The 25,327-nt window shown below is 35.4% G+C and overlaps 5 protein-coding genes across 9 annotated transcripts; all 5 read right to left on the bottom strand.

The window, feature by feature from the left end:
• Window positions 1–1,412: 1,412 nt before the first annotated feature.
• On the bottom strand, window positions 1,413–6,043 carry LOC102624400 (uncharacterized). Of its 2 annotated transcripts, none has more exons than XM_006474366.4 (12): window positions 5,754–6,043; window positions 5,607–5,668; window positions 5,464–5,514; window positions 5,339–5,365; window positions 4,856–4,960; window positions 3,752–3,859; window positions 3,472–3,543; window positions 3,323–3,373; window positions 3,100–3,162; window positions 2,895–3,019; window positions 2,530–2,740; window positions 1,413–2,303 (listed from the first exon to the last, which is right to left on the bottom strand). In XM_006474366.4, exons 1-12 carry the CDS (start codon window positions 5,854–5,856, stop codon window positions 1,587–1,589), a joined length of 1,695 nt encoding a protein of 564 aa, XP_006474429.1. In that variant the 5' UTR covers window positions 5,857–6,043; the 3' UTR covers window positions 1,413–1,586. The 2 variants fall into 2 exon arrangements, with proteins under 2 accessions (XP_006474429.1, XP_006474430.1); XM_006474367.4 differs by having other exon boundaries at window positions 2,895–2,929.
• A 1,477-nt stretch (window positions 6,044–7,520) lies between these two features.
• Window positions 7,521–9,463, bottom strand: LOC102624868 (protein SRG1-like). Its single transcript, XM_006474368.4, has 4 exons — window positions 8,972–9,463; window positions 8,645–8,892; window positions 8,119–8,446; window positions 7,521–7,980 (listed from the first exon to the last, which is right to left on the bottom strand). Exons 1-4 carry the CDS (start codon window positions 9,203–9,205, stop codon window positions 7,744–7,746), a joined length of 1,047 nt encoding a protein of 348 aa, XP_006474431.1. The 5' UTR covers window positions 9,206–9,463; the 3' UTR covers window positions 7,521–7,743.
• A 153-nt stretch (window positions 9,464–9,616) lies between these two features.
• Window positions 9,617–14,566, bottom strand: LOC102625151 (conserved oligomeric Golgi complex subunit 8). Its single transcript, XM_006474369.4, has 12 exons — window positions 14,252–14,566; window positions 14,019–14,171; window positions 13,267–13,415; window positions 12,715–12,792; window positions 12,535–12,628; window positions 12,370–12,444; window positions 11,955–12,251; window positions 11,428–11,495; window positions 11,260–11,314; window positions 10,989–11,127; window positions 10,268–10,452; window positions 9,617–10,159 (listed from the first exon to the last, which is right to left on the bottom strand). Exons 1-12 carry the CDS (start codon window positions 14,375–14,377, stop codon window positions 9,872–9,874), a joined length of 1,707 nt encoding a protein of 568 aa, XP_006474432.1. The 5' UTR covers window positions 14,378–14,566; the 3' UTR covers window positions 9,617–9,871.
• Window positions 14,567–16,411: 1,845 nt separating this feature from the next.
• LOC102625438 (mulatexin) lies at window positions 16,412–17,361 on the bottom strand. Its single transcript, XM_025097255.2, has one exon. The coding sequence runs from the start codon at window positions 17,201–17,203 to the stop codon at window positions 16,664–16,666; it is 540 nt and encodes a 179-aa protein (XP_024953023.1). The 5' UTR covers window positions 17,204–17,361; the 3' UTR covers window positions 16,412–16,663.
• Window positions 17,362–19,493: 2,132 nt separating this feature from the next.
• Window positions 19,494–23,028, bottom strand: LOC102625716 (U-box domain-containing protein 51). Of its 4 annotated transcripts, none has more exons than XM_006474372.4 (9): window positions 22,647–23,028; window positions 22,447–22,532; window positions 22,231–22,352; window positions 21,951–22,157; window positions 21,556–21,856; window positions 21,366–21,467; window positions 20,861–21,289; window positions 19,938–20,786; window positions 19,494–19,775 (listed from the first exon to the last, which is right to left on the bottom strand). In XM_006474372.4, exons 1-9 carry the CDS (start codon window positions 22,804–22,806, stop codon window positions 19,740–19,742), a joined length of 2,292 nt encoding a protein of 763 aa, XP_006474435.1. In that variant the 5' UTR covers window positions 22,807–23,028; the 3' UTR covers window positions 19,494–19,739. The 4 variants fall into 4 exon arrangements, with proteins under 4 accessions (XP_006474435.1, XP_024953306.1, XP_006474436.1 ...); XM_025097538.2 differs by having other exon boundaries at window positions 20,039–20,786; window positions 22,647–23,027; XM_006474373.4 differs by having other exon boundaries at window positions 19,985–20,786; window positions 22,647–23,026.
• Window positions 23,029–25,327: the final 2,299 nt, after the last annotated feature.

Raw genomic sequence — 25,327 nt, 5'->3', positions numbered from 1 at the left:
CATATTTTATATTAATTTACGAATCAACTACAATTAATAATTACTATTGATATAATTAAATTTATCAAAATAAAATTTTGATATATTAAATTTACCAAAATAAAAAAATATTTTAATCATAAAATTCAAACCAAACCTAAACCAAACCCAAATGAGTTAGTTTGGGTTGGGTTAAAAATATTTGGATTAGTTTTGGTTAGAGCCAAATTTTTATGGTTTAGTTTTAGTCATGCCACCACTCAATAAACATAAGGTGAGGATGTTAAAATTAATATTTTACCAATTACAAATTTACTATTCAATAGATAAATGACTCATTATTGTTGGGACTCAATTACCACGATCCCAAACATTATTGCGTTCTAAAACGAGAAGTACTATATAATACATTAAATTAAACATTGTGTCCCTCAGTGTTATTATAATATTATTTTTTAAAATTTTACCAGATGACATTTTATACTTTTATAAAGGGTTAATTTCATCATGCCCCCAAATGGTTTAACATTTTCATCTCGCCCCCACATGTTTTAATAATTTATACCCCACACCCAAATCTATTAATTTGACCATTTATTCTAACAGTCAAAGGGCAAATTTGAAAGTTCATGTCCTGAATATTATTTGATGATGATAAATTAGATTTATTTGATAAATTAATTGATGAGATTATTATTAATTACCTTTAATTAATAATTTTTAATATAAATATCAATTATTGGATTAGCATTTTATCTCATTTAATTCTTCTCTAATTCAAGATAAGGGGCATTTTTGAACATTTAATTAAATTTTAAATAACTTTGTTAAAAACAACGGTCAAATTAATGGAATTGAATGTGGATTAAAACTTGTTGAAATATTTAAATGTACGGTGAAAAATGTCAAAACATTTGAGAACTGGGTGGAAATAACCCTTTTATAAATTAAAAACTTGTTCATAATCGGCTGAATTACCCACAACTACATACGCATTTGTATACAGAAGAAACAATTACTCTTTGTTAGGATTATTTCGTTTTTTTTTTTTAGTAGTATTTCTCAATTTATTTTGGGAACTTTTGTCCTTAAAACCAACAAAATTTTTCCAGTCAGCAGGGACTTGGAAATTTCAGTGGGAAGGCCCAAATTTCTCATAAAATACAACGAAAAGTTACGCTTCAGGCACATAAGGATTCGAGTAAGTATATATATATATATAGGTTTGCCTACGTAAGTTACGCTCTCTCACACAGTTGAGAAGTGGGTCTTAGTGAGACCCATTCCCATATATATATATGTATGCACGGTTCAAATGCATGCATCTGAATAAACTCAATTGCAATAACATCACTTCATGGGGAATAATATTATCGCACACAAGTTACAAAAATGGATGGCTTTTTTAACGTAGTTATATATATATATATATGCACGGTTCAAATGCATGCATCTAAATAAACTCAATTGCAATAACATCACTTCATGGGGAATAATATTATCCCACACAAGTTACAAAAATGGCTGGCTTTTTTTGCTTTCTAATTTTTAAATATAAAATTAATTAAGGTGGGAAAAACACAAAAGAGCTTAGGACCAAAACGAATCTACTCTACCTGGAAGTACATGATATTTAAAGCAGGACTTGGAAGATAAACTTCATGACCGTTCTCTGAGAACCAAGAGCCAATGATGCTTTCAGATGGACTAGCTGAATTTTTGGAAGGCCACTTGTCCACTAGCCTAAAACCACATTGCGTTGCAGCTGAAAGCATAGACGGCTCATCCACTTGACGAAAGATATGACAAAGGATAAATGCTGGTTGTTGGTCCTCTCTAAGGCTTTTATTAGAAGAAGCAGTCAACTCTTTGGCAGTTGCAAACAGTGGCAATATAGCTTCAGGAATATACGACACATCTGTGCCTAAAATGACTTCGAAACCTTCATTATTCTCCTCTTTAATGGCTTCTATATGGTCTCTATTTCCCCACTCTAGTCTCTTTGTAATTAGTTTGGCCAAGAAAGGCGGTTTAAGGTTTGCCGTGACATTTTGGGCCAACAGGTCAAGTGCTATTGAATCTCCATCGGTGGCTACCACAAGGTCGGCTGAACCAGCAGCAACCATAGAGCAGATGCCCCCACAGCCACACCCCAATTCCAACACCTTTTTACCAGCAACAATGGTGGGATTTCTTGCTAGAACAGCAGCCATTAAATGAGCTGATTCCCACAGCATTAAGCCAGTTGATCTGCAGGTGTGTTGGTACTCTTTGGACAGTACTTCTATCTTGAAACTATGGTCTCTCAGGTTGACCTCAATCATCTAACAAGAAACAAAGAATAATGAAAGAGAGACAAACAAATGCCTTGGAAGAAATGATTAGTAAATGACAGGCATGTTGTTGAGTTTCTCAAATAAAATAGATCCAGAGATATTTTCACATTTTAGAAAATGAAGCAAATGTATTATGTAACAAAAACTTGGAAAAAGGTCTTCTAGTTAATATAACCAACAGTCCAACAATATATGAAGAATGCCAAAGCTTTACCTCATTATCTTCAAAAGATGACAGTCCAAACATTTCAAATGCTACACCCTCAGACATATCCACCTCAGAATCATTCATAGGCTCCTTCAAAGTGTTTGCTGCAACATCTGGTTCAATGATCGCTTGATTAAATATGTCTACCTTGATAGAAGCTTCTTCAGAGGAAGAGGTCGCACCACCTGAAGAGCAAAATACAGCTTGAACCCAACGCCTAAAATCACCACCGAGACATGCAATTCATTTAGAAAGTGTAAAATAGATTTTGAGACCATGAGAGAAGCAAAACCTAGAATGAAGGATGTAACCATTATCTGGTTAGGAAATTATAAAAGCTTTATAGTTTTCCCGAGTCTTTGATCAATTACCGATTCATCACTAACTCTCGTGCACGGTTCTCAACCTGTTTGCAGCATAAACCGAGTTCTTCAACATCAAATCCATTTTCTTTGAACAAACTTGTCAAGAAGTCATTAGAAAAATAGAAAGCACGCTGAACAGGAAAGCAAGAGGGTCTATTTAGAACAGATAAATCAAAAATCAAGATAACTAAACAAAAGGACAGAAACTCACAGTGCCATCACCCCTGACATAAAAGTTTTCACTGATTTTTTGGTCCTTGCCTGTTAGCCTTTCCTGTCAACACAGCATCAGAAGCCATTTGGCAATTATGCCATAAGTATATTAAGTTAAAAAGTCCAAGATATTATAAAGGGTCTTACTATAGTACTAGACCGTTAAGTTTTAACATTACCATACATTAAGTAATAAACCTGGGCAACATAAAGCAACAAACCTGAGCAAGGTCACCAATAGCATAGTCACGAAACAGCACATAACCAGTTGGCTGGAAAGGAAAGGAAAAGAAAAGTCACATTCACAGAGGCCATGATAGAAAAATAGTTTTGGGATATATTCAGAATTGGAAATACTATGACCACTTACCTTGAGAACCTTTTTAATGTTTTGTAAGACTAAAGACATCTTTTCAGGTGACACTGCAGATAACACAAAAACCTATTTAACAGGTCAGCTGGCTAGGAAACAAACTGCTATTTATTGATAGGCAAAACAAAGACATCACAAGTGAAGGCTTGAGTACAAGAGCAACTTTTCTCGATTAGAAACTAGATAGAACACCAATTATAACCATTAGGGAATTTGACCAAACAGTTATTGAATAATCATGTCACAGTTTTATAAAACATAACTTCCAGTCAAATACCATGGTCACTATATCAATTGAAGATGGAGAAATCTGTCTGCTTAGGTCATCACTGGTTAGGTCACAAACGAATGTGCTGACATGAGTCTCTGTGAAGTCTTTATGGGTCTGCAATTAAAAAAATAAAATAATTTGAGCCACTGACCCAATTCAAAATAAATGTTTAGCTAGCAGGTCCACCCATACATCTACATCTGTCATATATAAAACACCTAACACAATCATTACCAAGAAAGAAAGAAAAAAGAAATCTGGTACAACAAACACCCCCGACCGGGGGGATAGTTATCAAAATTTATTTCCACTATGCATTAGAGACATAACTTCAATTCATCTTCACTTAGCATAATCATGAGTTTATTCGTAGGTAAAATTATGCCAACAAATTTATGTAGAATTGTATTACTATGCAACATATCAATTTCATAGAGTTTGAAATCGATAACGGTCTCTGACGCTGATTAGATCACTCCCAAGTTATTAGTTTTCTCTTCAACCATTGAATGTATGAAATGCTTGTATTATACCTATTTATGCAGGCAGTTCTTAAATCCTAACATAAATCCTAAGTGATTGATAGACAAGAAAACTACAAGATATTTCTTTGAATAATCAAGAAAAGACTAAGGTGGGTGATTGATTCGTTTCAGAACTGTAGATGCAAAACTTTCAGTTATTTTTCTTCTTCCCTTACGTATAGTATTGATAACTACAGAAAGTAATTAAAGCAGTCAACTTTTCATTGTTTACTCGGATAATGGGCAACTTGAAGTTATGGCATTCTAATATTGTTACCCATTGTGAAAGCTCATCAATAATATCTTTTGAGAATAATAAGCAATTACAAGCAGCGATGGCTCTTCAAGATAACATCATACAAATTATAACAAACCCAAAAGAGATTAACTCACAAGACTGCTTATCACCTCCATTACAAACTCTAAGGCCACTTAACCAATATCACATGGATATCATAATGTAGATCTATAATTCCATAGATACTTATGTTGACTGACGTAGTAACAGAAGTATAAGCAGACTTTAAAAAATGAGTTCATTTGTAAACTATAACAATAGGCGAGTGCAAGAGGAAGAAAAACAAACCATGACCAAGTTAACGGCACGAGGTGAAAAATCGCAAGCATGGACAAAAACATCTGGGTATGCAGCAATCAATGGAAAGATAGTGTTTCCAGCTCCACAGCCAACCTGTAGTCAACATCAGCTGCGTTATAATCCCAATCCCAAATATAAAAACTTTAAGGAGTAGGTACAGATATTGCAAAGAATCGTTATCAATTAAAGCAGAACCATTTCTAACCCTTAATAAGATAAAATGAGGGAGAAAATGAAACAATCAAAACCAATGAAAAGGTACTCAATGAAGAAAAACCAAAGGAGATCAAACAAGCTGTCCCCAACAATTCAGAACAACCGAATGCCAACAACTGATTTATAATACATTTATCCACTGAGACTTTTCTTGACTCCCGGTCTATTAACCCAGGTTAAAATGATACAATACGAAAATTACAAGCACCAAAAGTATACTTGGCATATAATGAAGAATGAAATACAGTTATTTACCTCTAAAACATCTTTCCTTCCAGCTCCCTAAAATAAAAAATGAAAAATAAAAAATAATGAATCATTCATCGATCATGAAACTAATAAATCATAATTTGAATTGAAGGGTCCGTTTATTAGCTTACAGAAAAATAGCGACCCCATTCCTTGTCCAAGTAATGCCGATCTTTGAAAAACTGTGCAAAAATACCACGTAATCAGACTCAATAAATTGGACTGAAAACCATTAATATATATATATATATATATATATATATATATAACTCACTCTGTCTTGATGGCGCTTGTAGAACAAGTCCCAGTACTTTTTAGCTTCTCTTTCATACTTGTCTGCTCAACATAGAAAGAAACAAGAGTTGAAGCGAAGTGAATTGTGCTAGCGAGCGCGTGTTAAGAGAAGGAGAGCTCATTTTACCTCTCCAGAAAGGTGAAACTCCGGTGTTGGGAGTAGGGTAAATTTGTAATTTGGGAGCTTCTTCTTTTCCAATCCCAGCGTTTGGTGCATTTGATGATTCCATATTGTGATAATCAAAATGCCGCACCGCGAATTTTCAATAAAGAAAACTTCAGCTGTATCTTTCTTTGATTTTATTTCACAATGTTTCGTAGGGTTTTGACATTGCTGGGCTTTGTTAGGGACGATTGCTGGGTTCCCCACTTTCCGCCCAAACCAAAACGTTGCGTTTAACACATCAAATCTCACACTCGGCACGGTCTCAGCAACTAGGCCCGTTTGTCTCAACTTTTACTTGGTTAGAATTTTTGTTAGTAAAATTTTTAAAAACATTCATAAATTAAAATTAATTTCAATAATTTAATGGTACATTTATTAAACAAAAGTCAAAATAGGTAGGAATCAGGATAATTAGAAGTGAGAATGAGAAACGAGAATCAAAATAAGTTATATACAATAACAATTAGAATCAGAATAATCTAGATTGTTATTATTGTGTTTACTTTTTCTTGAAATCTAAATTGGAATGAGTTAAATTGTCATAAATAACTAAAACGTACTTAATTAATTATAGTCATAATTATTATTTTATATTTTAATTATTGTGATTATTTATTAAAAAATTATTATTGTTATTATTATTCATTATTGTTAATAATTATTAAACATTAATTAATTAATTACAAAACTTTTTATCATTAATAATAATAATAATAATAATAATAATAATAATCATCGTCATCGTCGTCATCATCATCATCATCATCAAATCAGAACCGGTATCGTCATTGTCGGCGTCATCATCAGGTCAGAATGCGATGACTGTTGCTAGTGGTTGTTCGACTTCCGCAAAAGTGACAGTTGTTGCAAGCGACTGCTGCCACCCGTGATGTGACGACCGGAGACCAACTGCTGCTCCATAGGCAACAATCGGCAAGGACAAGCGAGCTTTGGCAATGATGAGATTGATTTTTCTTTTTGCCATTTATATTTTTTTAATTCAAATGAGGGCATTTTCGAAATGTTATAATTTTAATGAGGATAAAATAATCAACCCTGAAAATGAGAGACTGATCCTCACTGTCTTTGGGAATTTCACATTCTCCATTCTCCATTCTCGTATTTAAATTATGTGTGGACCTCATAATTTCGATTCTCCCTCTAGTTTATAAAGTAAATACCATCAATAATTTCGATACAGATTCCAAATCCCCAATTAAAAAAGTAAATATACCATAAGAATGAACGAGAATACTAAGCCTGTTTGCGATAATTCGTGTTTCTACCTCAAAAGGTAATATTTTTCTTTAAGCGGATCTTTTAAAGGACCCTTACGCTTACAAAAAAAGAAAGAAAACTTTTTATTATAAAGGTTACCTTAATTTCACTGTTCTTGCGTCATATGCAACTTCCAAATCTCAACAGGTGATTCTTTCTAGTTTCTATCAAGAAAAAATTTCACATTTGAGGACACAATTAAGCAAATTATTTGCCACACTCTCTCTGCAGGTGGGAAAATCAAAATGACATCCGAGAATTTAATACAATTCACGACATCAACTGTTGTCATTTGACGTAATTTATTGTCATTTGATCTAATTTATCATACCGGATTGCTAACACTTAGCAATTCAATCTATTAAAAGTTTGATTTGAATCTTTAAAAGATGTTTCATCCATGTAATCCGTTGTATAAAAAGGTAATCAGATTATACATTATGAAAAATATAACCAGCAAACCGAGTAATATACAATTATGTTACATATTGTCACCTATTTAACTTATTACAGATGAAATTCTAAGTACTTTTGAAATTTATTACAGATGAACAAAGCCTGTCCGAACATGATTTCACAGTTTCACTTTAATTTACACAATTCTTGTAAGGATTGAAGTTCCCAGTAATATCCTACATTCATCATCAATCATCTGGGGAAGAAATGGAGAAAATTAAGCTCTGACGGTATCAAGAGCAACCAACCCTTTTTGATAGCACTCATAGTTGATAGCACCATAATTCCTAACATTTCTATATAATTTTGGTCTTTGCTCGTCGATCAATTGATCCACAGGTCCAATCTCATTTTCCGGCTCTGGTTCGGTAAAAGCGGCAATGGATATTCTCAACTTTTCTGTGTTTGTCACAACCCTGTGCATAGGGCTTTTGTATATTCCATTAGTCATTATCTGCATTAGTTCATATATACAATACCAATTAGAAAATATCAACCTGCATGCGCCATTTCCTCAAAGATAAACCTGCATTTGATCAAAAGAGATTGGCTAAAAAGAAAAAGGACAAAAAAAAAGGGCAAAAAGTTGAACCTGCATTTGATCACCGAGATTGACTACAAGAGCATGAGGTATTACTGGAACTCTGTACCATTTACCATCTACACGAATTTGAAGACCTTCGACTTCTCGATCTTGCAGGAGAATTGTAATTCCTGATCTATCTGTGTGTGGTTTGACTCCATGAACCAAATCAGGTCTTGAACATGGTGGATAGAAGTTAAACCGAACTTGCATTAAAGCTTGGTCTCCAAACTGATTAAGGAAACTATACTCTTCCAAATTCAGAGACTTTGCTATTGCCTTGGACAGAACTTCTGTTACCGTCGTTAACTTCATGGCATATTCATTTAAGATCTCACTGTAAAAATTAATCAAAATAATTTCACTAATCACTGTGACATCAAGATTCAAGAATTCCCTACATTTATGAAATAATACTTCCCTAGCAGTCAGCCACTCACAATTGGTGCTATAACTAACCACCAATGGTAATTAATTTAAAATAACTCAATGAACAAAGCAAGGAAGGGGGGGGGGGGGGGGGGGGGAAGAATACCTAAACTCAGGCGGATGTTGTGGCCAAAGATTTAATCTCCTTTGGTGGACTGGAAACACCCTTAGAAACAAGCGATGACACCAATCAAAAACTTGGGCATCTGAGACCACTAGATCACTGCCGTACCCTTCAATTTCATTAACTGCTCTTGCATGTTTCTGCTTCTCTTCCGCTGGGAGTTGAAAGAATTCAACTGCCACTTCACGTACCCGGTCCAGAAATGAATCTGACATACCATGACCAACTACCTGAAGGCAACAGCTCAAAGTTAAACAATTGACTTCAACCAAGTTCAAAATTTTAAAGATAAAAAATATTAACTAGAACCTGGAAGCAACCGGCAGAGCTAAGAGATGATTTAAGCTTTTCTAGTTCAGTTCCCACGTGTTCTTGCGACGAAAAGAGACTCATATCGATGACTGGAAATGGACCCAACGGTGGGGAAGATTCAATAGACCCAAACTTGGTTTCTTTAACAATGAATCCTGAAGATGGCTGTTCGCCGTGTGTGACCAATTGCTCGATAGTCTTGGACACTGATATCGCCTTTGCCATGTCCATGTGCGGATTCAGGAAGATTCAACTACTGTGATGGTAGCGACCGGTAACCAGACTGAAGGCGGAGAAATCTATGGTAGATTGTTTGTTTGGACTGTTCAGATTGCTTACACGTAGCACTCCGTAGGACCCCATTTGGACGCACGTTTTTTTATAGGCCGGAAAATGAAAATGACGCGTTGCCCTCACGACATATTGATGTAGTTTTTCATTTTCTTTTCTTCGGGCCTTCTCGAAATCGATTTTCGTTTCTGATGATGCTACCAAAGTTTTAATTGTTTAAAAAGAATCACCGTTTCTTTTCGCTCTCATTCAGCCGTGCCAAATGAATAAATTAGAAACATCAACGCATCGCAGGACAAGTTGCTCGGTCTTCCTACAAAAGGGTATAAAACTTGAAAAAGAATTCCAATGGAACGTAAACACACATTTTCTTGAAATCTGGACAAATAACTCTAATGCGCTGCTTATGCAAAATTCTATACATAAATTTCTGCTATATTCTCTCTCCTCATTCTATCGTTCAGACTCTAAAACGTTGTAAAAATGCAATGAGCATCAGACGACTGGTAGTTACGGGCAAAACCGGCGCCACACCCTAAAAAGAATGGAACTAAAGAATTGATAGCACCAGATGAAAACTAAATGTGGTCATCATATACAGTTACTTCACTCTTCCGGCTTTTCCTCAGTCTGCAGGGGTTGCTCCTTTTCGTCCACATTGGTACCTTCTGTTTCTTCAGCAGCAGGATTAACTCCATTTTCCACCACAGGGAGGTCACCGTTTTCTGTTATGGTCTTTCCATCTGCATCATTGACTGGTTTTGGGAGTTCTCTTGAAGGTGAGTGTGTCGATAGGCGGCCCAATCCATCATATAAACTCTTTGCATCCATGATAAGTGCAGCCCCACCAGGGTAGCAACGCCCAAAGCATGTGGCACAGTGTGGGTAAGCAACCTTAAAAAGGAAAGGAGGGTTCATAAGAATGCGTCAATGCGAGGGGGGTTATTTATGGTTATGAACACAATTTGCAGATCAATGATCAAGCATTGGTAAAGAATTTACCTCTATGAATGCTCGGCAAAGCGAAAGGAAAAGTCCAGATTCATTTTCTCTAAGCATCCGGGTAGTACTATACCTCAGTAGAGAATCTGAAACTGCCTGCAATCCTTTGATTAATTCTTCAGCAAGCACATGCTTCAAACTCAATGGGGCACAAGGCCTTAACTCATTCATTGCTGCAGAAACACCTACAATGACCACAGTGTAAGTGATACCTAAGAGACTTGCAATCCTCCAAAACATTATAGATCATATTAACAAAACAAAGTTAATGATTAACAGCAACTATGAATTTAGTTGAAAACCTCAAGGAATTTGAATCAGTAATTATGGAAAAATACAACTTTTTAAATCTATGCATTGTTACTTTTCTAATGCAGGAATTTGACTTGTTCTCCTTCAAACAAGTCATCAAAATGTTTTCAATTAAGAGTCAAAAACAAAAGTGATTCAGACTGAAGCCATCTTAGGTAATTAATAGACTCAATCACGATGTCATTGAAATTTAGCCCAGATATCAAATATAGATTGATATGACTTCTGAACACAAAATATCATCTGAACTACTGAGCTTCGAAGTTATTTGTGATCAGAATTCATAGCAAATAAACTAGGAGATTGAGGTGGTGGAAAGAGAGAGATGTGAGGGGAGGAAAATTTGGATGAGAACAGGAAGTTTAGCACATTTATAGCAAGGACAGTGAGAAATGTAGGTCAAACTTACCATTAATAAACACTGCCAGAGGTGGATGTTCCATTAGATAAGATGGTGGAGTCACATCCTCCTGACTTTCTTCACCAACACTATGGGCTGGATAGCCAACTGCTGGTAGTGGAACCCATCGATGTGAATCCAAAACTAACTGGAGTAAAGACAAAAAGTCACTACATCAAATAGAACACTAAAACCTTAGTGTGCTTAGTAGCAATTTAGAGTTGAACTACAGAATTTTAGACCAGTATATCAATTCAAAATATATTAATTGAGCATGTACCTGAAAATTTTCAACTGCCGTACTCATATTCTTCGAAAATAATTTGAGGACTGCTCTGTAAACCAACAAACCTATTTAATGATGTGGACGCTTTAAAAAATGGAAAATGAATACAGATAGAGTAGCGGGGGGGGGGGGGGGGGGGAAGGTAAGAAAAAGTTGCTTTACTCTTCAAATAGTGGTGGAAGCAAGCCCCGAAAATCCAGTCCAACCCAACCAAGTCCCATAGCACAATACTGCCAATAACTCAAAAATAAATAAATAAATAAAGCTCATCATCAAGTACCGGGTGCAATAGAAACTTTTGATATTATTACCACAGTTGAATGACATGAATACTATGCCCATAAACAGAAAGAGAGAAAACAGTCGAGTTGCTGATTCTCCAGCAACTAAAATGTGATTGTAAGGGCAGCACCTCAAGTAATTGAAAAATATCCTATAATCCTTAAACATGCTCATCTGACCAGGAAAACCTTGAGATTACATTGATACACATTTAAGGAAAGCAGAAGGGATATTACTTAGGAAGTGTGGAATTATAGAAAAGAATTAATGGCTGCCATAAGAAATAGGTCTGGGAAAGCTTTAAATGGGGATAATACTATTATCATTATATGTAACTATCCCCATCAAATGCTTGTAAAAAAGGTAATTATATGAATGTAAGCAAATACATATTGTAACATTCTCACCATGCATTGATCCAAAATATTTGACAGAGATACACCCTCGGTTATCTTTGGGAGCATGACTTTAAGAGTTTTAAGGTGTGCAGTAATTTGATGCATGGCCCAACTAAAAAGAAGGCCGCCATCATAATTTTCTTCACTTCCTGAAGTATCATCAGCAAATATTGCTCTATATTGGTTAACAACATCAAAAAGATGCATTCTGTGACAGTTTATCATCCCTTTCAAGTACTCATAAGCATTTTTCTGGTCCAAATCCTCAAGAATTCCAGTAAGCCAAGCCTCTCGACATCTTAAAAACTGAAATACAAAATCCTCCTTGTCACATGCAGGCATATAAAATTGTTATCTATTAAAAGTCTACAGCATACTATGAGAAGAAAACAGAACTCGGAAGAACATCCTTGGCAAACTTTACCTGTAATCGCATTTCATACTCACTAAATACTCCAATGCGACGTAAATATCCAATAATTCGGAGACATTCTGGTAACTACAATACACAGATATATCGACAAAAGTACATAAGATTCCAACCAGGTTCCATCAAATATATATCTTCAATGTAACTATGGCATAATACCTGGATATTAGAGCGAAGTTTCTGAAGAAGTTGAGAAAGAAGAGATTGGGTTGTCTGCTTAACTTCTGCAGCCAGTGCTTGAATAATAGGTAACCTTTGAAGGGGGAAAACAGTATCTTAGCAACCGCTTCAAGAAGCTGAGTCAAAAAGACATCAATGGAGAAAATAACATAGACTCACTTGGGGTGCAAGGTTGAAAGTTTGCATACATATGCTTCTAAGTCAAGAGCTTCATCATAATTTCCATTTCTTACACATCTGCAAAAAGAAGAAAGTCAGCGAATCTTTCAAATAATTAGCCTAGCACACAAGTTTCTGAATCATCTCAAACCATTTAGGGTGAAATTTTATTCTTATCAAATGTTTAGTACTGACAATACTTACAATACACAGTACATGCAGATGCTTGGTTTAATGCACCTTTGAGAAAACAAAGAAAAAGCAGCTTTGTATCCAACAATATTAATAAACCTATGAAACACTAAAAATGCAGCCATTTTATCATGGCTTGACCAAAACACCCCTTGGACGCAACTAATAACACATGTATCCTTCTAAAGAATATCAGAAAAAAAATAAAATTAACTTCATGAAGCCCAGATAATAAATGCATTAAGGCTTTTGAAAATTAAAAATATATAACACGTTTGACAAGTACTATTTAAAACCTTATATTGCATTGGTCACTGATTAAGTTAAACAAGTAACTTAATAGTTTTCTCAAACACATACGTGTCCATAAGTTGAGGGATTTCAAGCAAGTCAAGCAAAGTACTGTGATTCGCTAGCAGCATTTGGTTCATCTTTCTTTTCTCCAAAATCTCTTCGGCAGATTCAATAAATTCTGTACAACCAGATGTCAGTTTTGGGATCTCAGTTATCTGCAGGAGATGAAAATTTATATATCAACAAATCCCAATACATAAAATATCAATCTATGAATAAGTACAAAGCCTTTCATTCCTAAGCTCCATGCTCGTGTTCTCTTAACAATCCAAGCATTCAATTCATCATAGCATTTTGTAAAACTATAATTATTGCACTTCCTGGTTCTCTACAGCCCAAAGATGACAATATTTTCCTGCTTCACAAAATTGAGCACCCTTGTGACTAAATCATTACTTCAATTCACATCTTCCATAAAACTCGTCCATTAAAACACAATACGATTCACCCCCAATTTCAGCCACTAAAGAGTTTAATTCATTTTAGATATGCCGACAAGTCAAACGACAAAGCTATTTATTAAAAAGAAATAAAGAGAACTGTTTTTATAATGCTTTGGGATATGTAATGTAAGCTAGCAACTAATTACTCATCTATGCATAAAACGGAGTTTACATTATTTCAAGTAAAATATTCTTCTTCGAAATTGGACACATCATAAGTCAGCACTTGCATAATGTAACATCTGATACAAAACCAAAGTATCAAAAAAAGCAATTAAATATCACAAAATGTGATGAAGTATGATCGTGAATTACCAGAGAGTCAAGATGCTTATCGATAGAAGAGACTTCCTCTCGAATCGCGAGCAATGCATCAGCTGCAGCTATAAATGCGCGGTAATTCCCAACCGCCACCTCTTGCATTTGCCTCTGTATTCTCTCCGCATCTACTCGAAGAAGTTCCGGTTCCTTACAATTACAAGAAATAACAATATCATTCCGCTTCCATCACTGAAAAACTTCTATTGAAATCAATTTTTTTTTTTTACCTTGTGGAGGCGATCGAGAGTGAAGGAAAGGAGCTCCGAGACGTAAGGTTGCTGAGAGAGGGAGGCGAGAGGGAGGAGACTCGCCACCGAGGATGAAGTGGCGTCGTCTCCAGTTTCAGTTTCCATTATCGATTTCGAGTTTTTGGATCTTGCTTCAGAGATTCAGATCTCAAAGTGTCTGAGCTATTTAGACTTTGAAGCTTCAGGGATGATGCAATTGCACTCGCATTCGCATCGCGTTTTCCTTCCCTCGTTCGATCTTGGAGCGGCTGTGTGTTTTGGGAAATTTGGCCATCCAGAGAGGTTCTATCTGGTAGTGATCGTCCTCTGACAATCTTTTGAAATTTAGTCCAAATTTGAATAGAAAGTCTAAAATACCCCTACTTGTGTACAAGAAACACCGTAAGCAAGCAGTAAGCAACTATTAAAGCAGTGTCCAATTTCCCACACCCAAGGCACAAACGCATGCACAATAATGAGAACATATTTAACCTAACATACACTATATACCAAAAAAAAAAACCAATTCCTAAAAACAGAATCGACCCACTCACCCACATTACTAGATTACGGCTTAATTTTCTCACTACAAATATATGCAAAGAATTCAAAAAAAGAAAGAAAAAGAAAAATCCCCACTGAAATTTATCCCAGAAACAACTACCAAAATCACCAAAAAAAACACATATAATAATGGACAAAAATCCAAGAGAAACCATTCCAGCAAATTATTCCAAAAAGCAATTAAAAAATAACAAAAAACCACAAAACAAAAAGAGAGGATGCAACAGCTAGAAACGGGAGGTTGTTAGAACACTTAGTAAATTATAAACAAAGAAGTAAAGTTAGTAAAATGTTAAAATTATTAATAAAATAAACGTAAAAAAATTTGAGAAAGTCTGACATAAAAGACTCACTCCTTTGACTTATTCCACATTTGCAAAAACATAATATTTGCATTCTCTTTTTGTTGATATAAATGATGAGAAATGAGAATAATTTTTATTTAATGTATCATAAAAATAGAATTAAAACAAGCATGCCAAACGTATTTTACACTCTTTAATTTTCATAAAACACGAAATAACTCATAAAAATGATACCTAACAGCCCAAAAATGACCCATAATTCTTAAGCTTCCCATCCTAGCAAAAATGGGTGGGGCCCACAGAGTGGGATTCCCACTCTCTTCTCATTTAGAAAAAGTAAACGCTGAAGTGGAAGGAATTCACACTCCTCACTCCCACTCCAGCAAATAAACACAACATTAAGAGATTGTGAGGAGGATAATAAAGACATTTCATGGGGTTTTGAGTTTAGCCTACGTAAGGTTTTTAGATGGACAAAGATCCTCTTTTCCTTTTTTTTTTCTTTTTGTTTTTTTGGTTATAGTCTGAAATAACTCAATAAGTGACAAGATTAAACCTTAATTTTGGCGTTGACAATTAATTTTTTTTTTTCATTTTATTTATAATTGATCCACTTTTTTCACTAGATTTGAAAGATTAAGAGAGAACAAGATTAAAAAAAAAAACTATGAACGGATTGAAACATTATTAGAGCGGTAAGAGTGTTGAGAAAGTTACCGAATAGATTTGAGATTATTTATCTTTAGAATTAAAATGGTGAATATTAGGTTTTTTTTTTTTTTTGAATTTAGAAACACTGATATGATTTTATTGGGACTGATCTAAATCAAGTATTCAAGTCTATTCCAGCTGTATTAATGTTAATTTAGTATTGAAACGGAATTCCGTCCCTTTCTTTTTTTTTTTTTAATTTCAAATTAATCCCAAGATTGAAAACGAATGAATAATGGATCGCATGTAAAGAAACATGTTAATATTTTCCTTTAGATTAAGAGTTCTCATCAAATGAAAGAAGATTATGATAATTCTATTATTGATTTTAATTGTAGAATGGCCAATCGCAATTTTGCAAATTGCTTCTCATTTGATAAAGCTTCATGGAATATCATAAATATAGAGAAGTCATCCTCAGTCAAGTGCGAAATTCACCTCCCAATATGAGGTGCATTCGCGCCAGTAGAAATTGGGATTCTCATTTACACAAATTTTAAAACTATGTATAGTAATATTAATATATTGAGTTATATAAAAATAATAATAATAATAAATATATTAAATTTAAGATGTAATGCAAGCATAACAAAAGCCATAAAAATTAAACATCTAAAAATTAATTACAACTTTATTCAGTGAAGACAAACGGGTTAAAACATATGAACAATAATCTTAACAAAATACAAGGGCTATTCATATTTCTATCTCTAGCCTCTACCAACCAGAAAGAACCCCTAATTTTCCCAAATATAAAGTATAAACTAATTTGTTAAGAACCAGGAAACATTTCCACCCTCGCACTAAACAACCCAAAATTTTCGCTTACTCATCAAAACAATAACACAACACAACACAACAATATCATAAGCAAAATGGAAGCTTGACAAGAAAGAGAAGAGGCCCTCGAGGCATAGAAATAGTAATAAGGATAAGGGTAGTCATGGGGCACTGTTGTAGGTGGCCCTTGTCCTGGAGGCACATTGTTATTGTACTTAAAAGGAGGCGGGGGAGGAGTGCCCCAAGAAGGAGAAGACCCCGACGGCGGCTCGGATGTCCGCGGAGGTGGCGGTGGCGGAGGTGGAGATGACGTCGGCGATGGTGGTGGGGGGGAATGGTAGTAAGATTGTGGGGGTGAGTGGTGAGTCGGTGGTGGTGCCACTGGTGTATCAGACTCTTCTGGTGACGGTGGTGGGGGTGAACAAATAACAGGACAGGTAGCACAGTCACTTATACATAACAAACCCGCTGCAGGACCTGCCGTTTGGTCCTCGGCTGCAACTCCTTTGAGCATCATCGTCATCATCCCCATGAGCAGAACAAACCATTCTCGCCGTCGAAATGTAACACTCTTGACGTGATGATGATCCATCTTGATTAGTGTTGCAGTTGCATAAGCTTGAAAAGATTGATCTGGCTTTTGAATTTGTAAAATGTGACTCAAAAGCTAGCAATACTTATCTCTTGTTACGTGACAATAAATATATGGATGGATGCGTGTGTATGGCTCTTTAGAAAAAGTTTGATTTAGATGCTTGCTTTGTGATGAAGTGGTTTGTATTGCTGTAAAGAAGAAACATTCACTTTCACTCCTTTTGCCTCTCACTTCCAAAGGATTTTAGACACTCAAAGAACCCTTTTTGGTTTTTATATATTTTGTCGAGTTGAAAATTTCAATTTCTTACTTGGAATTATTAATCTGCCTACCACCAAGAATGTCCCCACCGATGTCTCCTAACTCCTTGATATAATGAAAGCACTGTAATTTGTTTGAGAAAAAGTTGATTTGAAGTGCAAATTTTTCCTCATTCGGTGCTGACTGATTAGCTTTGTGTTGGTGGATATGGTATACAATTTTTGACCAAATATCATGCAGACAGTCTGAAGTCACCATGACTTATCTTGTTTGATTTTTAAGATGTCACTCTTTCAGAAGATAATGTGTTATTAAAAAGTAGAAAATCACTGCGCTCCAATCCTTACTCTCAGCTGGTTTTCAAATATTTTTACTGTTAAATCCTCAAACTTTTGTTTCTATCCCTTCAACTTATAACATAATAATACATGTATGTTGCTGTAGAAATTTGGGTGACAGCAATGCAAACTCGAGTGTCACAGCAAAAAGTAGTGATTGTTGTACGAGAAATGGCTGCATTATAGATATACCCAAAAAAAGCGATCAAGTAACATTAGTATGCAACAATGTTAATTAGCTAGTGCGATATCACTCCTATTCAGGATCATTAGTGTATTATTTATGCATAATGCACTATAGGTGACCCATCATGTTGGGCATTTGTATTGAAAAACAACTCTTAATTGCTAAATCACTAGTGATCTATAAATAATATTTTATTATCTCCTCGGAGATTGTAGCATAGAAATATGTATTATTTTATTTTCACGGGGGTGGGGAATCCAAAGCCGGACTTATTAGACAAGCTTTTCATTCTTCTTCTCTTATACCTTTCTGTCAACGTAATCCACCGCTTTTCGTGCGAAGCAATTCTCTCCTCAGACTCAAGAGTATCGAAACTTTTTACTTTTTCAACTTTAATTTCTTTATCCTTTTCTTTCAGGATTGGGCTTCCGAATCCCCTTTTCCATGGTAGGTTCCAGGGACTTCTTGCTTCAATTTGAATATTCCTTGTCGTAGTCCTTCCTATAACATGGTCCGTTTATTTGAGTGTTTCGTTGGCACATTTTAAATTGGATTTGATTCTATTCAACGGGGTATAAATGGTCTGTTATATAACGGTTTGTATGTCTTAGATGGTAGGTTTAGGTGATCTTATTACACCAATCATTTTAAGTGTTCATGAGGAATTATAGAACATGTGACTTCTACTGCTGAGAGTGAGACAATTTCCTATAGCCCAAAATTGGTCCTTCAAATTTGAATCAAGGTTTAAGACTTTGTTACTTTTCAATTTTTGTATGAATGAAGGTTTAAGACACCTGTAAACCAGCAAAAAGATTCAAAGAGAGAAGTATTGAGTGCACTCGTAATTAAGTACCATTTATGGGTTCGTGTAGCTTCTGAAGCTTCATTAACAGAATGCTGTAGGCTGTCATCTAACTTTTCTCCATTTGGTTGACACGTGTATTCAAATTTACACGTGTAAATACTTTGAAGTTGAAGTTGATTAATAAACTTGTGAGAAATTCTTTACTTAAGCTAAGTGGAAATATTTTGAGTATTGTACTATTGCTCTGGGATGCAAGTGTGCACTATTCGATCAATCATTAAAAAATTAATACACATCTATCGGATTTTACTAGAGGCGTATAAATGCATCAAGAGTGCCCAAGTCGATCATTTAAGCTGCAGGAACATGTTATCAAAGAAACCTCATCGAAATTCCCTTTTTTTTACCCTAGAAAGAAAGCAATCCTGGATTTATCAGATTGGTCCCTCTAAATATTTCAAAAGATTTTCATTTTGCTGTAGAAGTTATTTATATTTCTAATATCTTAAATTTAATTGACAAACCTTCTGTTCATCTCATCAACTTGGATATTAGAAATAAAAATAACTTCTACAGCAAATCAACTTGGAACAAAAGAATTGGACTTCTTTTTTTTCTAGCTGATTAACAATGACTTCACTTGAATGTGAGCATGGAAAATAGAGACTTGGGCAGTTCAGAAAAATGTACTTTCAACAAAAACAATTAAGCCATAAGATTATCTGGAAGATGTTTTTTAGAACTCAAAACACTCTTCACAAAATAATTACATTTGATGTTTCAAGCACCAAAATGCTCTATGTATAGTTGGCGTAAAATTGTCTGAAAATATTCATTTCCAATTTACAATTCTCAGAATGAACGTGATCACCGAATTATCTTGTCATGAGAACATTTTCATTAATTCTTTCAAAAATTGATCTTAGGCTTCAGTTTTGATCATCTTTCCTCGTGCTCTATGCTCGACTCCTCCATCTGCATTCATAGATTCCGAAAAAAATTAATCAGGAACAAGATTTGTTGCCTACATAGAATAAGAATTCTCTCGAAATAATTTTCCGTCTTAGTCCTATCAATTTTTAGTTAAAAATGTTTCAGTTCCGCTTATGAGTGCCAATCTTAATGCCAGAACTAAACCTGACTTGATGATGGATTTGATATCCTTGAGTTAGAATAAGACGAACTTGACAAAGGAGGAGGAGAACGCGGCACATTGCTGCGAGTATGACTAGTCCTACCGCTGCCGCTGTGCGAGTGTCCCTCTCTTTTTGCATAACCGTAACTCTTGTTTGATTCTAGTTTCCTTCCTAGGTCTTTCAATCGGTTAAGCTCAGGCACAATGACTGTGCCAAGATCTGGCCTGTCTTTCTTCCTCAGCTCAGCACATTGTATTGCCAATTTCGAGAAACTTTCAGCCGCTTCAGCAGGCCAATCTGTTACGGCTGGATCAAGCATCTCTGCCAATGTTCCTTTCTCGATGGCACGTGAAACATGATGAGTCAGGCCCATTGGAGACCTGGCTGTGATAATCTGAAGTAGCATTATCCCGAACGAGTATATATCTGATTTTGTAGTCAACATTCCCGTTTGTTGGTACTCAGGATCAATGTAACAGAACGTTCCTGCAGCTGAAGTCATGTGATATTGTGTGACACTATCAGCGACTGAAGGTGGAACTAACCGCGCAAGGCCAACGTCACTAATTTTGCTCACATAATTGCGGTCTAGGAGGATGTTTGCTGGCTTCAGGTCCCGATGCACAAGGGGTTCTGGCTTAGCTTGGTGAAGAAATAGAAGTGCCGTTGCAATCTCGGCAGCTATTTTGAACCGTTTTCTCCATGGAATTACAGGGGTGTTGCCTCTTCGAAGCAATCGATCTTCTAAGCTACCATTGTGCATGTATTCATATACCAAGCATCCATAATCCGGGCAGGCACCAAGGAGCAGCACCATGTTTGGATGTCTAATGCTGCTTAAAACCTCAACCTGGACAAGGTGGTGTTTCAGTCAGCACGTATAAAGAACAGGGAGACTGAAAAGGACTAAAAAGGGCAGCTTACTTCTTGTTGAAATTGCCTCTTTCCTTGAGCAGCATCAGGCCTTAAAACTTTGATTGCAACTGGGGTGTGATCAAGTTTGCCTCTATAAACAGGTCCATAACCTCCTTCTCCAATCTTCATTGCCTCTGAGAACTTGTCAGTAGCTTCTTCAATCTCCTCTATCGTGTATTTTCTGTACCGGACATCATTATGTGCCAAAGCAGTCAAAGCACGATTCTTCTCTTCCGCCTCTCGCTTGGCCTTTAACTCTGCTTGTTTTCTTCTCTGTGCCTCCGCGTCTGCTAGCTTCTGAGCTTTCTCAGCTGCTTCAATTGCAGCTCTGCACTTAGCCTTCTCCATTTCTGCGATGGCCAGAGCTGTCTCTTCCGCCATCCTTGCTTCCTCAAATCTCTGCGCCTCCTCTATCTTCCACTGATTGAGCTCTTTAGCCTGTATGTAATTTCTTTTAGCAAAGGAACCAAAAGTCAAAATTCTTTTAGTAGTACATTGATGGTAAAAGATATACCTTCTTTTTGGCATTGAGTGCTTCTTTGCAAGCAGTGCTGTACATTTCCATGGTCTGCCGAAGCTCCAGCTTTAATCTTCTCATCTCTGCCTCTAAGTCCCGCTGCCAGTCAACATTAATCAGATAAATTATTGAAGAACATGACCATTTTCTTAGCTATGATGCACTAACTAGTACTGATTGCACTTACCGAAGATTGCGAAGCTGAGGAAACTCTAGGAGAAACTGGTACACTGGAGAAATCAAGATTTTTGGATGAAATATCAAGAGACCCCATTGCTAGTGGGCCTGAATAATCAGATTCATCTGAGAAAGAATCGCGGCCAGTTGATCTTCGACCAGGGAGTGTGGATTCAATGGTGTCTAACGCGAGAGTGGATGGAGAGCTTCTATGTCTATCGTGTGCTGCTGCTCTTATTGGAGTGCTGCCTTTCTCCCATGACAATCTTTCTGTTGCTAAACCTCTTGGAATTCCCCTCATGCCCTGTCCTCTGCTTTGAGCAAACACATGAAAAGATCAGTAACTCTACAGATTGAACGAGAGACTTATTACAGTGCATGCACGCACGATCAGCTTCTGATTACCTGAAGGGATCGTCTAGTTCGCCGTGATCAGATGGAATCTGAGGTGGAATTCCAGGAGATGGTTGCCTTGGTGGAGTAGCAGTATTAGCAGCAGGCCGCTGCGCGGTTCGCACCGATAATATCTTCCCTTTTGAAATTATATACACAGAACAAAAGTCCGGTGCAGATTTCATCACAGTAGTTGATATATCAACACCTTTAAACTTCCTATGAATAAAGAAAAAACAAAAAAGTTAGATTTGCCTCATGTCTTGATGTGCACATAAAATTAAAGAGAGACCTTGCAAGAGCATTTCTTGTTGATGCACCAACAACGATGTTGTTGAGTAAATTCCTGCCTATGTATTCCAGGATTGCTTTAGGAACATCATTATCATCAATGACAACCTCCTTCAATAAAACCTGAATTTGACAATCAAACGCATTGTAATTTAATCTCGTGCATCGATAAAACTCTCATTCATGTCACATTAATTCATTGTAATGATTCATTTACCCCTTTACGCGCACAATATCCGCGGAAAGGCGTGAAAAGTTGTTGCATCTCAGAATCAGATTCAACATAACCTCCATTGGAATTCTCTGTATATAACCCCTCAGAATCAGTTTTATATAACAGCTTAATTATAGATGTACGTAACATTCCGGCCGCCGTCCGGATTAATTACATGCATGTAAATGAGGGAGGGTACCTACGATGATTATACTTTTGGCGAATGTGGAGCAAAATGATAAGAGGGTTGCTGATAATAAGATGATCGATGGCCCATCTCACAGCATGGGGGCTGTTCTTGTCTTTGTCAATGGCCACGGCCGTCGAGTTGGGCGGAACGCTCTCATCGAATTGAGGAAACATTTGCGAACCCGACGGCACGGCTTCTTGCTAATTAACTTTGATATAAATATATAGATATTTATATCAAAGTAATCAGCCACCAAAAACCAACAACAATGTTGGCACCGTCACCTTATCCCGTTTCCTTTTTTTTTTTTTTTATAAATTGTTTCTAGTGGAGAAAGAGAAAAGAAAGGTGAATGGATTTAGTTAGCTAAGCTAGTTTTATTTTTTCAATTTTTCATAAACTCGGTTGGCAACGTAATCATATTTAACGGTCGATAACGAGTCCTGAAAATGCGTGGTATATGTTGTTTTAGGCGTTTGACTGGGTCGTTATAATTATGAACTTCTGTTGTGTCTATCTTTCGACAAATCTGCTGTCGGGATGCTCCGTTTTGAGCTATTGTGTATTGGTTTCTTAGTATTAGCTTGGCGGTCCAACTCCCACCGAATTGACACGTCAAATCTCGAATGCTAAAAATGCTTGTTTGCATGCATGCATGGTCAAATTAAATAAAGTCTTGTGAGTCTTTTATCTTGCTTTGTTGGATGGGTAATGATATAACCACAATCTCTTGTATAAACTTATTTTATATAAATTGATGTGGCATGATCAGATTTGTTGAATTAAATATCAATTGGCCCACATGATTTGTTTTTATTATTTTATATTTTCATTCAACTAATGAAGTAACGCCACGTCAGTTTGTACAAAATAAGTTTATACAAAAATTTATGACTGTATCATTACTCTTGTTGGATATTTCAACTCGAGATAAAAGCAAACTCTCGAGTCTCGAATTACAATAACTTATTTTTTAGGAAATAGAAATATGGAATTTCTTCAAAGTATTTGGTGACAATTTCATGTAATAATAAAACACTCGCAATACCAACAAAGTGTTGGCTCCACTGGCAATGAAATCCCCTTAAGTGGCTTGACTAGGTTTGCTCCCCAGTTCGAGTCGTAGGGAAGTCGCATTTGTTGGGAGAACCTGTGCCTCTCGGTTCGAGCGGGGACTTCTAGTCTGGGTTGTGGTACGGGCTTAAAGGTGTCTCCCACAGTTGGGACCCTCCCCAGGATACCTCGTGGTCAAAACAAAAAATAAATAAAAAAATAAAACACCCACAATTAATGTTTATTGACCACCAACCTACTTAAATCTGTGCTTTTTGAGTTTTTGTTCTAGAACAGCAGCTTTTAACAGCCACAACATTTTGCATACATTTTAATACATAGCTTTTAATAAATCATTTCTCTTTTTATTTTTGAGGTTTTCGTAATTATTAATGGATTTATTTTCTTCTAAATATGTAGAAATTGATATGACTTATTCTAAATCTGTATATTTAAACCATACTATCACATAATTGATCTAAAAACATTCAAGGGAGATTCATAATAATAATAACATCTATATCTATATATATATATATAAAGCTAGAACTTGAGGAGGTGATGTGGCATCACCATTTTACTTCTTTGTATATTCTCTATTATCTAATAAATAGAGAATTTTTTTTAGATTTGGCTTTTCATCTTCTCATAATTAATTTGATTGTATTTAACTCATTTAATAAATAGTAACTTTATTAATATATATCATTCCTCATCTTTTTATATTTGCTATTATCTAAAATATCTAAAATATTGGTGGATATTCTTTGTACTTTTTTTTCTCTTTCTATTTAAATTCAACAATATGTAATCATTAATAATAATTAATTATAAGTCTTTTGAAACATTTATTTATTTTATTATGCTAGCAATTAAACTTTAGTGGCTTAAAATACATGAATTAATTAACATAGGAAGAGAGGTTCTTTCATTTTCCCTTAATGCCATAATCACATATTTAATTATGCAACCTTTTGTTTAGTGTCTTTTGGCTTCTTCAAAATTTATTATGCTATAAATTAAACTTTAGTGCCTTAAAATACATCACCTAATTAACATAGGAAGAGAGGTTCTTTCATCTTCCCTCAACCTCATCTTTTTATATTCTCTATTATCTAAAATATCTAAAATATTGGTGGATATTCTTTGTACATATTTCTTCCTCTTTCTATTTAAATCCAACAATTTGAATTATTCCAAATTGATTATTTTTAAATTACTTCATTATTTTTTAAAACTTCAAGTTATTTCTATTTTTGCTTAAAAAATGAGGGGAGAGAGGTAATTTACATTTTTTAAATTATTTTAATTACAAATATTTGTTAAATTATTTTCCTTACTAACATTATTTTAATATGATTAGTCTACTGAACAAATGAAACTATTCATATTATATTTGTATTTATTGAAAATTTTTAAATTTCAATTTTTTTTAACTCTTCAGAGAAGAAACCCTCCCTAAATTATCTATCTTCCATCACAAATCAATCTCCCAAGGTCTGTTGTTGATCAACTTTATAAACTTAAAGTTTGTAATGCGAAAATCTTTTTTTCGTTCATTTGTTGCCCTCTCTTGCTCTTTCTAACCATTTTAACCAGCCATCAACTTGGTCAAATAATTCATATTTTTTATCGGTTTCA

Source organism: Citrus sinensis, chromosome 9 (genome assembly GCF_022201045.2).
Source record: "Citrus sinensis cultivar Valencia sweet orange chromosome 9, DVS_A1.0, whole genome shotgun sequence".
NCBI classification, from domain to species: Eukaryota; Viridiplantae; Streptophyta; class Magnoliopsida; order Sapindales; family Rutaceae; genus Citrus; species Citrus sinensis.
This window is presented reverse-complemented; position numbering and strand designations above follow the sequence as displayed.